A 15,494-nucleotide genomic window follows, 5' to 3' on the forward strand; every position below is an offset into this window, starting at 1 on the left:
AACTTAATGGGGATCGACTGCATGGAGATTCCTATCGAGCACAAAAATCCATGCAAAAAGATTGACAGAAAGGAATTAGAATTATCCCCTGTTAAACTCCTTTTTCCCATTTGCTGTGGTATTGAGGATTACAAAAATCCATCTCCTCTCCAACACGCATCAGACCCAAGCTCGCACCCCCAGGTCCTCCCAGCCATCTAAAGCTCGACGGACAGGTTGGGGCATTGGAGAGTATCCTGATGCTAAGATTCCTCTTGCGATTTTCTGAACATGATTTCCTTATTTGCCCTCAAACTAAGAGTGGTAGCATAATGAAGGTACTATGAGTTTATATTTGGCAAACTGAATGAAGGTAACATAATTTCTCTCAAAAATATTACTATCCAATATCATCCATTAACAAAACGTATTAATCATCCATTAATTCCAGGTAACTATCATACTTCCAGAAAAGTAGAAAAAATGTGGGGGATGGTAGCAACTCAAGGTTTTCCAATCATGGAGACAGGAAGCGGCTCATCCATGTCTGGAAGCGAGACCATGCCAGCTCCACTGCATCTTCGTCTTCATCAGTCAATCCCATTCCCTTCCTCCTCTTCACAGCATCAGGGGACCTGTTCATAAAAGCATGGCCATTGCCTGGATAAATGTGCACTTCGTATGGAAGCCCAGATGCCTTGAGTTTTTCCTCCAAAGCTTTTGCAGCCTGAGAAAAATTTAGTCATAAGTATGTCAATACATCTCCCTTCAGTTGTTTTAATGCCACATTGTACATTTTCTGTCGTTACAGAAACAAAAATTCATATTGGTCTTCAATTCAAAAGCAAGTGCAGGTAAACAAAAGAAAGAACAGGAAGAGAATTGGATTTTAACTAGACAGAAGTGGTCATGATGATAGATATGGTTTCTGTGTGACCATTTTTTAACAAACACTGAGTTTGCCAGAAGAATCAGGAGTTGGAAGTGTTCCCAGTATCAATGGGGGATTTACGAGAATACAAATCAGTCTTATCCCAACTAAATGGGATCGGCTACATGGATCCAGGGGATTTACAAGTATACAACTCAACTCAACTCAACTCAGCCTTATCCCAACTAAAAGTGGGTGGCTACAGGGCTCCAGTGGATTTACAAGAAATACTAATAGTATTTCAAGACGACCAGGTTTTGGCACAACCTCAAAAACATTCAACTCAAGAATAAATATCATGTACGGTACCATTAACTGAAACCCCAAACCCATGAACATATTTTCATTTTGACCACACAATTAAATCCAACTAATTTACAAAAACTAAGTGAAAAGTTAGCAAGTTTTAAACAGACACAGAGAAATAAGCATGGAAAGATTGAAAAGATTTTCACACCGTTACATCTGAAAAGCCAACAAAGTTATCAAGCTCTCCAAAATGAGCCTGCACTGGTGCCTTGGCTTGAGCAGGGTCTGCCAGTTCTGACGAAGGAACTCCATAGAAAGCAACAACAGCATCAACTTCAGGAACCAGAACAGCACTAGCAATGGAAAGAGCACCACCCATGCAAAATCCTGTTACGCCGACCTATTGCAATGGAGCGGGAGATGGTTAAATGCAGGACCTTGTTTCCAATTAACGTCACTAAGCACGAAACTTTGTCTATGCAACCAAACATGAGGATTCTATAAAAAGACATTTCAAAATGAAGCTCTTAATATTTCTGCATTGGTATAAGTGAAGCAGAGAAATAATTATACCAAAGAAAATTTGAGTAACGAGACAAAAAGTGGACTAAATGTTTCTTCCACGGGCATACATTAGACCCACCAGCCTTCTGAGGAGATCTCATGGAAAGTGGAAGTGATAAGTAGTAATAGGAGGGAACAAAGATCATCCAAAGCTTCCTGATAGAAACTGGCTAGTTTTGCTAAGTGATTCAGGACAAATGTTTTCGCATCCAGTAGAGACTGATATGCCTGTCAGTGTATGACAAGGATATGGGGTGTCCAACATAGAACCTACCCTGAAAATTATAGATGCTTATAAAAATATAAATTCTTGTAGTCTACTTTACTTAGAAAGAAATTTACATGCTTTTATAAAGGCCAAAAGCTTCAGAATTGGTGTCTAAAACAAACACAAGTATGCTACGGCAGAACCTTGAAGATGATGTGAGCTAGTTATATAGATTTCTAGCAACTCTTTATTTTGCATTAATAATGAAGAATAACAGTTTTTCTATGTAACATCAGTTAATTGTGCTATTACGGCAAGCAACCTAACTTCTTTCTTTCTTTCTTTTTTATTTTTTCCTTCCACCCCACCCCCCTTTTCCCCTGGGGAGCTGCTGAGGCCTTGTCCACCAAAAATTACTGGAATTTGAGACCACAATTGATTTGATTCCAACTTTCAGTCTTGTCGGTTATTTGGGGTTTCTAGAGGGTCTGCAGTCTCTCTCTCTCTCTCCCCCTCTGGGAAGGGGGAGCTGCAGCCTGCAGTCTTTTTGTTTAGTGATTTTTGTTCACTTGGTTGCCTGTGTTGTGGGGAGGGGGTGGTAGTATATTAGGCATTTGGCTTTCTATAAGCTGTAGGTAATGCTAGTTCCAGCTTCCAAATTCTAAATTCCCTCATGCAAGGCCGATAATCCCATTCTTTCTGCTAGCTGTCCTCCCCTCCTCTAGATTGTTCCTTTTGTCAATGTTTCAAAAATGGATCAGGTGTCAAAGGTGTTTGGTTCAGTCCATTCCAAACAACCTGACTGTCCAGTCAGCTTGATCCTTTTGGAACACTGCTTTATATTATAAAAGACTGACTTGCATGATACAAAAACGAATGACTCACCTTTTTTGAACCATTTGCTTTAAGCCAACCAACAGAAGCATGGATATCCTTAACAGCACCTTGCCAATCAAGGCCATCCATTAGATGCTGTGCTTCTGCAACTTCTAAACCGACCTTTCCACGATACAAACTGAGACAAGGAAGAGAACAAAAATTAGCCCTCAACAGAAGAACAATAGAAGTTTAGAAGCTTTCTCCTTTTTTCGGTTTATGGGTAAACAGAAGTACAATAATAGAAGCTTACCCATTAAGAAAAATGATAACAAGAAAGTTATTTTCTAAAGTAGTTAATCATCAAATTGTTGCTCTGCTCTGCTCAGCTGCCATTTGAATGAAAGCATGTCTTTGTGATTTTCCATAGCATCTTGAGATGGACTCATCTCAAGTCATACATCGCGATGAGAATAATACTAGAAATTAAGTAATTTACTAAAATTCTAAGATAAGCCCATATTGAACCATCACGACTTATGAATTTATATGCTACTTAATTTATAACAATAATAGAAAAAAAGGTCCATTCCAGCTGGCACCAGATGAAGCTTAAATTTTGCGGAGGAGAAGGTAAATATCTGGGATTCAAATAAATCTTACTCTGGGATGAGTGCTCTGTAACCAGGAGCCAGTTGTGAAATTTTATGGGCATGGTTCTTAATCTCATAGTCAATTCCCCACCACTCTTGCAACACCACTATCCCAGGAGCATCTTCTTTGCCAACGACATATGCATCAAATGTCTGCAGGAAAATTTAAGAGAAAAAAAAATTCAGAAATCAATTCACCAGTATGAGGAAGTCAATAGCATCATGCCTGTAACACATATTGGGTGAAGATGTGCACAAGCAAAGATGACTAAATCCACACCCCTGTACAACTAGCTGAGTCAACTGAGTGTCTTGAATGGCATCCCCTGTTCCACACAAATTAAACTACTCACAAATGGCCAAGCTGTGATTCACTCAATTACTATGAAACATGATTTCATCAAAAACAGCAAAAGTGCAAAAAATTTCCCACTTCCTTTCCATTACATGTGATTGGAAAAAAAAGGCTCTACATTTTGGTCTCTTGGGTGTAGTCAAGAGTAAGAAATATGAACAATGGTAGGTAATTTTTCTCTTTTTTTTGATAGGAATGGTGGGTAACATTTTCATCTATCTAGTATTTAGAAGTAGTAACAACAATTAACCAACTCTCATTTATGCCATCCAATTTTCCCACCAAATCTCTCATTTCCGTCCCCAATTACAACTTTACAAGTCTCTATGACTAACATGTACCTGCATAACACACACAAATATGACTTTAGGGGTTTATAGAACTACGCTTCACTCGTTTTGGGAACATTGAAGAACTCCTTTTCTTTTCTATCGTAGTGTGGGGGTGGAATATCAGTAATTCTTCTCTCTATAATGCTGGACACTGAGCCAGCATTTGTCCAGCACTATATGATGCATCGCTAAAATGACCAGAGCCAATCCCGTAATAAAATTGCCTCTGTTCCCAAAACCCGAAGAATCCGTGAACCACACCAAAACCCACCAACAATTAGGTACAGAAGAGGAAAACCCACAAGTTAGAAACTTCCCCACCATTCAAAATTCATAGAAGTTTATGAGAAAGAGCCCAACAAACACAATATCAGACTAGATTCTCGAAAAAAAAAATAAAGAAAATGTAGTAAAAAGAACGAAAGAGATCGTATGTTTCACTTACAGTGTCGTCCCTCTTAATCTGAATTTGCTTCAATTGGGAAGCCGCAGAGTCAGCCATGGAGCGGATTTGGAGACGAGAAGCAGAAAGAGGAGACGGGAAGGACGTCCGTGCGTGAGCTAGGAGTCCGGAGGTGAGGGTTTTAGCTTTAACAAGTGATCCCATGCTTGAATGTCTGTCTTCACCTTATACTTGAGCAAAACCGTATTATTAGTGTTACTATTTATAGTATAAAGTAGTATAGAAGCGTCCTGAAATGATTGTCTACCTCTCAGTATACGTGGCAGATTTATTGGAGTTGCTACCTTTCCCGATTTGCTTTTACTCAGCAATAGCCATGAGGTTATAACGCGCCAAAATGTGATTAGGTATAACTTATGACTCTAATGAGAGTACCTTTCCCTCTCTTTTCGCAATGACTCCCCCGCCCCTAGCATCCTCCTCCTCCATTGATTGAGTTGCTAGTTTTAAGAAAGTTAGTGTTGGATAATTGTATTACAATTTCTTATAAAATATAAATTGTAATACAAAGCTATTACAGTAAAAACTATGATGTTATAGTGTTGATCCTTAGCTGAAATGAGATGAGGAAAAACTTGAAATAGATGTTGAATCACCATCACAGCAACTGAAGAAGCTTCGAACAGAATTGAAGTTGAGTCACATTTGTAGTCTTGTCTTTAAGGTAATTGATGCCCTCTACTGCCAAGAGTTGATCTGCACCTCTATCTCCAAAATAAAACAATCTTCCATTAGAAGATGAGACAGTTCTTCTAGTCCCTTCTTAGGAGTAAAAAGCTACAGTACAACAACCCCCCTCTAACTTTACACAAGACTTAGAGAAAATGAAAAAAAGAGAAAGACTTGTATGGTCATAACAAGTAGAAATTGATGGAATGTCAATATGTGAATGTGTGTCTCCGCAAGGTATTTTGTTGGGTTTCTATAGACCCAAGACCAATCCTTGCACCCTCTTGGATTCCCCAAGAGTAACCTCCAACTAATGACAAGTTTATTGAAGAATAATGTCATATGAATATGAATTGATATTTAATTTAATAAATTGAATTAATCCCAATCAATTATTTTTGTCCACTTCTCCACTCTTGGTAATGGTCATAAATGGAATTTAGGATTCTCATAGGGTGTTATTGATCATTTTCTAGCCCACTTCTCCACTCATGGTAGTGACCATGAATGGACTTTAGGGCACCCATATAATGACATTGACCATTTACTTCCATTTGGTAATAACCTGTGGTATGAAATTAATTCCAATCAATTCTCTTTGCCTACCTCTCCACTCATGATAATGGCCATGAATGAACTTTAGGGCTCCCATAGGGTGTTATTGACCATTTTCCACTACCTTAACCCCAAGGGTCCCACACTGTAACAAGACAATCAAGACACATAAAAATACTTAATTTTGAAACTTAAATATAATAAAATAGATATAAAATCTAACAATCCCCCATAATTTTTAAACGACACGAATGACACATGTGCTGTGACTGTATTAGACACTATAGGACGCATCATTGTAGGTGTCTTTCAGACTTTAACCTACACTAGGTCTAATGAGTCGCGTTACGGAGTACAGGTAGAATCAGACTCCTTGAACCTTTCCTCATTGGTGTAGCTGACTGACCCATCAACTACATCCCATAAGTCGACTTTTGGAGTTATCTATCATATAATCACTTTGGACTTTTGAGGCCACGTCCCTTATCTTGGACTCATGAATGTTTAGAGAACTTACCTATAAGTTCTCATCGGCAACGACCACACCCCTTATATTCACTTAGGTTATTCCCCGATGTGCACCACAATTAAAACACCCCCACATTTTCTGTGATTGGACTAATTAAGAGCTTTACCGTTCAACCTTTCTCCTTGTGGTGGTACTACTATCACCATCTATATCTTTGAATGAATACTTAAATAAGCAGTAGTACTGAACTGATCATCCCATGATTTTCTTTGTACCCCTTAAACCTAATTCAGGCATTAAATCTCTTCACATAGGTAGGGTGTCTATCACATAACATAAGGATTAGACATCAATCCCATTTCTATAGATGCACTATATAAGTTCTTGACAGACATAAGTTTTGTGAACATGTTAGCTTAGTTACTTTCTAACTTCACATAATCGATTACTATCATTCTTTTATTTATGTACTATCTCATAAGATTGTGTCTTAGGCGTATGTGCCTCATTTTACCATTGTATATCTGGTTCTTGGCTAAATGCATAGCCGTTTGATTATCATAATATAGTGATATCGATGACATCAATTTTTGTCATAATGGAATACCCTCCATTAAGTTTCTAAGCCCTCGGCTTCCGTTCTCGTCTTTTTTCAAGCTATAAACTCAGCTTCCATTGTAGAGCCTATCCCACAAGATTGCTTTGTGGACTTCCATGAGATGGTACCGGTTTCTAGTGTAAATACATACCCACTAGTAGCTAAGGACTCGTTTATATCTGAGATCCAATTTGCATCACAATACCCTTCCAACATCGCTGATTTACCACTATAGTGTAAAGCATAATTTATAGTACCTTTTAGGTACCTCAGCAACCTATCAACCGAGCTCTAATGCTCTTTACTTGGATTGTGAGTATGTTGACTCAACTTTCCTACCGCAAGAGTAATATCAGGATGAGTACAATTCATTAGATATATGATTGAACTAATAATTTGAGCATACCTTTTTTGATTCACCAGTTCACCCAAGTTTCTTTTCAAATGATATCCCATATCAAAAGGTGTTTTAACCGCTGAAACTTTATGGTACCCATACTTTTTAAGTATGTTTTCTACATAATAGGCTTGGGATAGTAAAATGTTATTTTCTTGCTTGATGATCTTGATCTCATAGATTATATCAACCTCTCATAAGTCCTTTGTATCAAAATTAGACATCAAAAGTTTCTTAACTTGATTCACTATGTTTAAGTTTGTTCCCATTATCAGCATATCATCTGCTTATAGTTGTATGAATACGTCCTTACCATCATAAAACCTACTATATAAGCACCTTTCAGCGTTGTTCACAACGAAACTATTTGAAATTAGAATTTTGTCTAATTTTTCATGCCATTGCTTTGGTGTCTGCTTCAATCCATATAAAGATTTCAGAAGCTTACAAACTTTTTGCTCTCGTCCATTTACAACACAACATTCTAGTTGCTTTATGTAAATTTTCTCCTCTAAGTCCCCATTTAGAAATACCGTTTTCACATCTATTTGATGGATGACCATGTTATGTATTGACGTCATTGATAACATAACCCTTACTAAGGTAATTCTAGAGACTAGGGCAAATGTGTCAAAGTAATTATCCATTGACTACAAGTTTAGCCTTGAAACGATTAAGTGACCCATCACTTTTTAGTTTCTTTCGAAATATCCACTTAGTTTCCAAAGTTTTAGAACCAATTGGTAAATTTACCGATTCCCAAATATTATTCTCTAAGATTGAATCTAGTTCACTCTTGATTACCTCATTCCAAAAGACGGCAGCCTCTGTATGTATGAGGATCCTTATCTACTAAATGGACAAGTCACTCATCATTCGAATATTTAGGTCTTTTGAGTCGCTTGCTCATCTTTGATTGACTTTCATCATCATTACCTAATTCTTAATTGGTAATCTTTTCATTTGACTCTATTGCCCTATAAGTCTTGTAGGTAAATTGGACTTAAAGAAAAATATGTTTTCAAAGAACTCAAAATCTCTTGATTCTATAATGCTATTTGTTTCAATAATATCATCCATGGCTTTAATCACTATGAACCGGTACATAGTACAGCATACCCCAAAAACACACAATCACATGTTTTTTGTCCCAATTTTCTTTTTTTGGTTTTGGGTAATAATACCTCAGCCAAACAGCCCTAAATCCGCAAGTGTTTTAGATTTGGTTTTCTTCCAAATCATTTTTCAAATGGGATCATACCAGTCTTGTTATGTGGGATTCTATTTGATAGATAACATACCATTAGCATGGCTTCCTCCCACATATCAAGTGGTACACTTGAACTCAATAACATAGAGTTCATCATCTCTTTAAGAGATCTATTTTTCCTTTCGGCAAACCTATTAAATTCCGGTTGGTATGGAGTGATTGTTCCATGGATAATTCTATTTTTCTCACAAATTTTTTCAAGGTTAAAATACTCAGTCCCTCTATCGGTTCTAATTAATCTTCTTATCATTTTGATTTTCAACTTCTGTTATGTAAGATATAAATGTTTTTCCGACCTCATTTTTTTATTTGAGTAAATAAATCATGGTATACATGGAGTGGCCATCTACAAAAGTTATGATATAGTTGTTTCCTCCACTAGACTTATATGACTTATAATCACTCAAATCACTATGGATCAATTCCAAGAGATCACTCTTTCTATCCACAGTTTTATGAGGCTTTTTGGTTAACTTTGCTTCTACACAAGTTGTACACTTGTTCACAGGGGGTTCCACCTTATTGGTGATCATGTCTAACTTGCATAATTTGGTGATATATTTCACGCTACTATGACCCAACCTACCATGCCACAAATCAAAATAATTAATAAGGACAACAATGTAAGCAGAAGAAGTACTAGCTTTCTTAATTACAACATTTTCAATGCTTAGTACAAATAACCCCTTACTAAGGTATCCCTTCTCCACAAATATATTGTTCCTAGTGATAACCACCTTATCACTCTTAAAAGCTAATTTCATTCTTACTTTATTAAGTAAATGATATGAAATTAAATTACGCCTAATGTCCAGCACATGGAGGACATTGGTGAGAACCATAGTCTTCCCTAAAGTGAGCTTCAATATTACTTTTCCTTTCTCCATAATAGGGGCACTTTGAAATTTTTTCATAAATATCTTTTCACCTCACATACTCATGGAATAAGAGGAGAACATCTTCAAATTATCATAAATGTGTCTTGTAGCACCAGTATCTAATACACAATCCTTTGATTTTCAACCAAATTTACTTTTGTGACCATAGCTACAAAGATGTTGTCTTCAACCAGGTTCACCTTTTTAGATTATTTCTTCTTGAATCGGCAATCTTTCTTGAAGTGCCCTGGCTTACCTCACACATAACAAGTGAGTTTCTTCTTCTTAAAAGAAGGTTTATCAAAGTTTTGACGGTACTTCCTTTTCTTATCTTGTTTATTGGTTTCTACCAAGTTCGCTTTTAAGCGTTTCTCCCCAAGGTCTTTTTCACCCTTGTCCTTGTTCCGATTATTTTCCTCAATTTTGATCCTTACAATCAATTGGTCCAAGGTCAACTACATCTTGTGTTTCATTGACAGCTAGAAAGCATCCAAAGATGGAAGTTTTTCAATCAAGGCATCGGTCACATATTCTTCTAGTAGAACATTTTTTCCTTTACTAGCTTTCTAACCAAGATTTGAAATTGATCAATTTGGTTCGAAATGGTGTCACAATCTTTCATAGTAAAATTTAGAAAGTTAGCCACTAAGTACTTCTTTGAGTCAGTATCTTCAAGAGAATACTTATTTACCAAAGCATTCCAAATCGAATATGCATACTCCAATAAACTATACACATGGTATAAGTCATTGAATAATGCATTTAAGATATGATTTTTGCATTGGTAATCTGCTTGAATCCAAGCCACACTTTTACCCTTCTTTACAGGATCATTATTTTTTTTTTCCGACATAGGTTCAGTCAAGGAAAATACCATCCCAATTTGGGCTAATGCAAACAACATCATTTGTCTCCACCTTTTGAAGTTTTAACCTCCAAACTGCTCAATTTTATCAAATTCAATGACAATCCTCATCTTACCCAAATTCGGGATAAGATCAGTTACCGAGAGGATAACGTTGGTGGGAATTGAATTAATGGTGGGTAAATGAGGAATCCCCTTACCATTATGGCTAACATGAATCCCGCCTCCCTTGGTAGTTCTTCAACATTGATGTTTGACATATCTCCTACGTTGATAATTCCATAAATGACATTGTTGTTCGAAGTATCACCTATGATAGTGATTGAATGACCATCATTGTTGTTGGGGTCATCACCTCTGTTGAGGCTTGCATCTCCAAGATCAGCCATGAGATCTTACAATAATCAATTACCTTAAACTTGTTAGATAATTGTATTATAATTTCTTACAAAATATAAATTGTAATATAAAGCTTTTGTAGTAGAAACCATAATGTTGTAGCATTGATCCTTAGCTGAAATGAGATGAGGAAAAACTTGAAATAGATGTTGAATCACCACCACAACAACTGAAGTAGCTTTGAACAGAATTGAAGTTGAGTCATACATGTAGTGCTGCCTTTAAGGTAATTGATGCCCTCTACTGCCAAGAGTTATTTTGCACCTCTACCTCCAAGATAAAACAACCTTCCACTAGAAAATGAGGCAGTTCTTCTAGTCATTTCTTAGGAGTAAAAAGGTATAGCACAACAACCTCCCTCTAACCTTACACAAGACTTAGAGAAAATGAAAAAAAGAGAAAGACTTGGTATGGTCATAACAAGTAGAAATTGATGGAATGTCAATATGTGAATGTGTGTCTCTGCAAGGTATTTGGTTGGGTTTATATAGACCCAAGACCAACCCTTGCACCCTCTTGGATTCCCCAAGAGTAACCTTCAACTAATGGCAAGTTAATTAGAGAATAATGACATATGAATATGAATTGGGAATTGATTCAATAAATTAAATTAATCCTAATCAATTCTCTTTGGCCACCTCTCCACTCTTGGTAATGGTCATGAATGGAATTTAGGGCTTACATATGGTGTTATTGACCATTTTTTAGCCCACTTCCTCACTCATGGTAGTGATCATGAATGGAGTTTAGGCACCCATATAATGACATTGACCATTTACCTCAATTTGGCAATAACCTATGGTATGAATTAAGAATTAATTTCATAAATGAAATTAATCTCAATCAATTCTCTTTGCCCACCACTCCACTCATAGTAATGGTCATGAATGGACTTTAGGGCTCCCATAGAGTGTTATTGACCTTTTTTCACTACATTGACCCCAAGGGTCCTACACCATAACAAGACAATCAAGACACATAAAAATACTTCATTTTAAAACTTAAATATAATAAAATAGATATAAAATCTAACAACTAGTGACATGCCCAATCCTCTTCTTAATTTTAATGAGGAATATTTATTAGGATCGTGATTATTCGGTATATTTTTGGTTCGATTTATATTTTGATAAGGTGAAATAAAAATTGCACCTGATAGGAATAAGTTGAAATCAGAATCATTTTCATTTGATTTCAATTTTACCAATTTCTAATCGATTTTTGTTATCCAATTTATATGTGGTTTATAGTGTTGATTTTGAAAAATAATTTACAAATTTAATATACAATGCATTTAATTTGGTTCATATACAATTTATGTATGCTTTTGTAATGCGGAATGAATGTGATTTGGAGATCAAGGCTATTAATACGAACATCAATTGCTTACAAGCAGAAACTAGTTGAAGTAGGAGTTGAGAGAGGGAGTGGGAGTAAAATATTTTTCCTCTGTCGGACTTGAAGAGTTGAAGTAGAATTACAAGTAGAAGTTGAAAGTTGAAAGTTGAAAGTTGAAAGCTGAAAGTTGAAGTTGGAGACTTGCATGTGGGAGACAATGGGATTTGTAATTGTTATTGGTAAAGGACAAAGACAAAAATTTGTCATATTACTTTGTAACTTGTATCCTATTAAAACACAAAGAATCAAATATAAAAATAACCCATCGAAACACTTGTAATCTTATAGAGACCTATTAAAACAATGAAATATGTTAACATGTTAACACCATTGGCATTCGTTAATTGTCGATTTTGCAATTCTAAACCAAATCGAACCGAGAAAAATGACCTACAAAACTAGAATTAGATCATTTTTATACAAAGCTATATGGTTCCATCATAAAAGATCGGTTCTAATTCTAATAAATGGTTTTAGTTATACTTGACACCCTTACTATCTATATCAAGATAATAATTATTTAGGTAGGGTGTCTTACAAAAAGAAAAAATCGATAGAATGAACTCAAATCACATGGCTATTGTACCAATGCATATGCCAATGGGAGGGCAGGCAGAAGCATCAATTAAGAAATAATCCAGGGGGTAGGGCAATCTTTTCACACCTGACTGTGTCTGTGTATAAAAAACACAGCCATTTCACCAAAAAAAAACTATGGATATGAGATGGAATATTCATAAGCAAGTCAATGGGAACCCTAGAGGGAGAGGTGCACTAGTTGTATTCATATGTGAGGAAAGAGAGTGCATCCAGCACTATGGACATCATTTTCCCAAGCTTGAATAAAAAAAAAAGGTGGGGGAGGATAAATTATACAAAATACATTAATCTTTAAAGTAGGTTTACCATAATATTATATGGAGAGAATGTTCTTACATTGGTGTGTAGCCTCCGGTTGCACTCTCTTTCTCTCTTCTTGTTTTAAAATGACTTCTCTGCCCCCTATTGATTTAACTGACAAGGGATCCTCATTGACTCTTATTTGTCCACATAGCTTTCACGATCAAGTAGGAAACACCTTTCCTATTATATATTAGACTCATATTGCATCCACAAAAAAAAATACTAACAATTATTTTTATTTTATACTTATAAGTTACGTTGACCTATTAGTAACAAATGCCAGTATATATAAACCAATTCACCTAATTTTAAAAGTAAACCCATCCTAAGATATATATATTGAATCAAAAGAAATATTAATATTGGATAACAAACATATTTAGTTTTAAATTATATGATATGTATTAATGATTGGAACAAATGTTCTATTAAAATATTATGAAATAGATATTTGTCTTTGGCATTTATGTTTATATATATATAATTTATAAAGAAAAGCATTATATTTTCTATCTTTTTAGGTATATCATGCCCAATACACATTATATTTATTATATAAGTAAATTTATAAAATTAAAATATATTATCCTTAAGAAGTCTCCATAATGTAGATATAGACTAAAGATGCACATCCAAAAATAGAGATGTGTAAACTATTATATGTATTAATTACTTAGTTGTTTTCCTAACTTTGGTGAGTTGATTTTATTAGAAAAAAACAGTTCACCTAATTTTACAATTAAATGTAAGAAAAATAAAATTGAAACAATGAATTCCTACCAACTTTTCATCCCCTTGCCAACTCCACTTATTTATGCTTTTTTTTTCTCTCATTATAAAAAAAAAAAAACTATATAACTCATCATCCAAATATAAATATTTTATTAAATAGAATAAATATATTAAATAACAGACAAATTTCTAGTGAGCCAATTGCATGCCTTCTTATTAAGGCTTTGTATGGCATAATTTATTTTATATTTATCATCTATTTATGAATAATCAATTATGATAACAGATTCTGGGCAATAAACAACAATCGTTTGGCTACTACTAAACATAATAGATTATATAATGAAAAATGTATAGTTTACCTAAGTGAATAATATATTATCTATTATATTATTCATAATATAGCATATATTAAGAATAATATCATAAGAAAAGCCTTACTTTTTATATCATATATTATGTATCTAAAATAATATATAAAAAAATTTAGTGTTTTTATTTACTTGGGATGATTCTTCACTACTAGAAGTGCTAGTTCTAGGGGTGTCAATTCTAGTTGCATTAGCATACTCAATCAGAAAAACCTAGAAACAGATAAGCCCGTTTGTTAAACGTATCAAACTCAAGCCCAAACTAGATACTATTTGGTCATTTTCGGTGCAAAGGTCCAACCTAACTTGTTTGAAAAGGACTTAGCCCAGCATATTTAATCAAAGTAAAATTCCTAATCTAACCCCAAGTTGTTGTTGATTTATTCAAGGGTTAATTACAGTGGCCTCCCATGTAGTATATCCTAATTTTATAATCATTCCTTATAGAACTGACAATTACACTTTACCCCTTGCAGTTGACAGTATTAATTAAATAAATGGAAATAACAATTTTATCCCTACAAAAAAAATAACCAATATAAATGGAATATAACTATTGGATCCAAGATAGAGATATAATGTGATATTAACCGTTGATGCTAGGGTTTCATCACTATGGGAAACAACCTAAAGGTGACAATGGAGTTGCTGCACCTCTTTTGGGGAATGAACAAACTAAGGGGCGCTTTTTAAGTTCATATCCGAACATGAAGTCAACCAAAAGTCATTGCCCACACATCTAAACATTCAAAATACAATGCCAAATCGAATGAATCAAATCAAAGCCAAAAAAAGAGAAAGAACGAAAAACTCTAAAACTAATGGATTGCACAGAGAATGAAAAAGAGGGGTTTAGAATATCTTAGCAGTCAAGCTACAACAAATAATAACAAAGTGATGGGATTTATTCATGGGATAGATAGATTAACGAGATTTCAATCGTCGGATGACTCAGATCGAGGACGAGAGAGAGGTCGAATTAATATTTTATTTTTAGATATTTTGACAATTAGGATCAGAGAGATTACTTAGAAACGTATTGGTTCTCTGTTCTATTTTCATTTGATTGGTAGAAAACACAAGTTTGTTTTCAATTATTGATTTCTCTATATAGCTCAATCATATTTGGTACTATTCCATATCGCTAGAGTGGAGAAGTTTTTGCTTGCAAGTCACCAAAGAGGAAAGATTTTTGCTCAAATGTCATCAGAGATGATAGGTTCATAAGAAAGAGATGAGCTTACAAGGAAAGGGAATTTCATGTACATCGTCGGACCTCACCGGAGTGTTCTCGATAATCACCAGAGGTTTCATTGGCCGTTGGTGTTTATAACAGAAGGTTGTTCATCGTCGGTGGATGGGAAAGAAAAGGTAGAATGTTGGGTTTGGGTTGAAAGCGTAGAATAGGTAATTCAAGTTCCCGAAAGGGTATTTTTAGTC

General features: G+C 35.1%; 1 protein-coding gene across 1 annotated transcript; it reads right to left on the minus strand.

Moving 5' to 3' along the window:
• Positions 1-347: 347 nt before the first annotated feature.
• On the minus strand, positions 348-4,744 carry LOC122059865 (protein usf-like). The gene is made up of 5 exons (XM_042622911.1): positions 4,533-4,744; positions 3,411-3,553; positions 2,817-2,946; positions 1,368-1,559; positions 348-706 (listed from the first exon to the last, which is right to left on the minus strand). The coding sequence occupies exons 1-5, from the start codon at positions 4,692-4,694 to the stop codon at positions 497-499; spliced, it is 837 nt and encodes a 278-aa protein (XP_042478845.1). The 5' UTR covers positions 4,695-4,744; the 3' UTR covers positions 348-496.
• Between the last annotated feature and the right edge of the window lie 10,750 nt (positions 4,745-15,494).

The sequence above is a fragment of the Macadamia integrifolia genome, chromosome 13 (assembly GCF_013358625.1).
Source record: "Macadamia integrifolia cultivar HAES 741 chromosome 13, SCU_Mint_v3, whole genome shotgun sequence".
In the NCBI taxonomy this organism is placed as follows: Eukaryota; Viridiplantae; Streptophyta; class Magnoliopsida; order Proteales; family Proteaceae; genus Macadamia; species Macadamia integrifolia.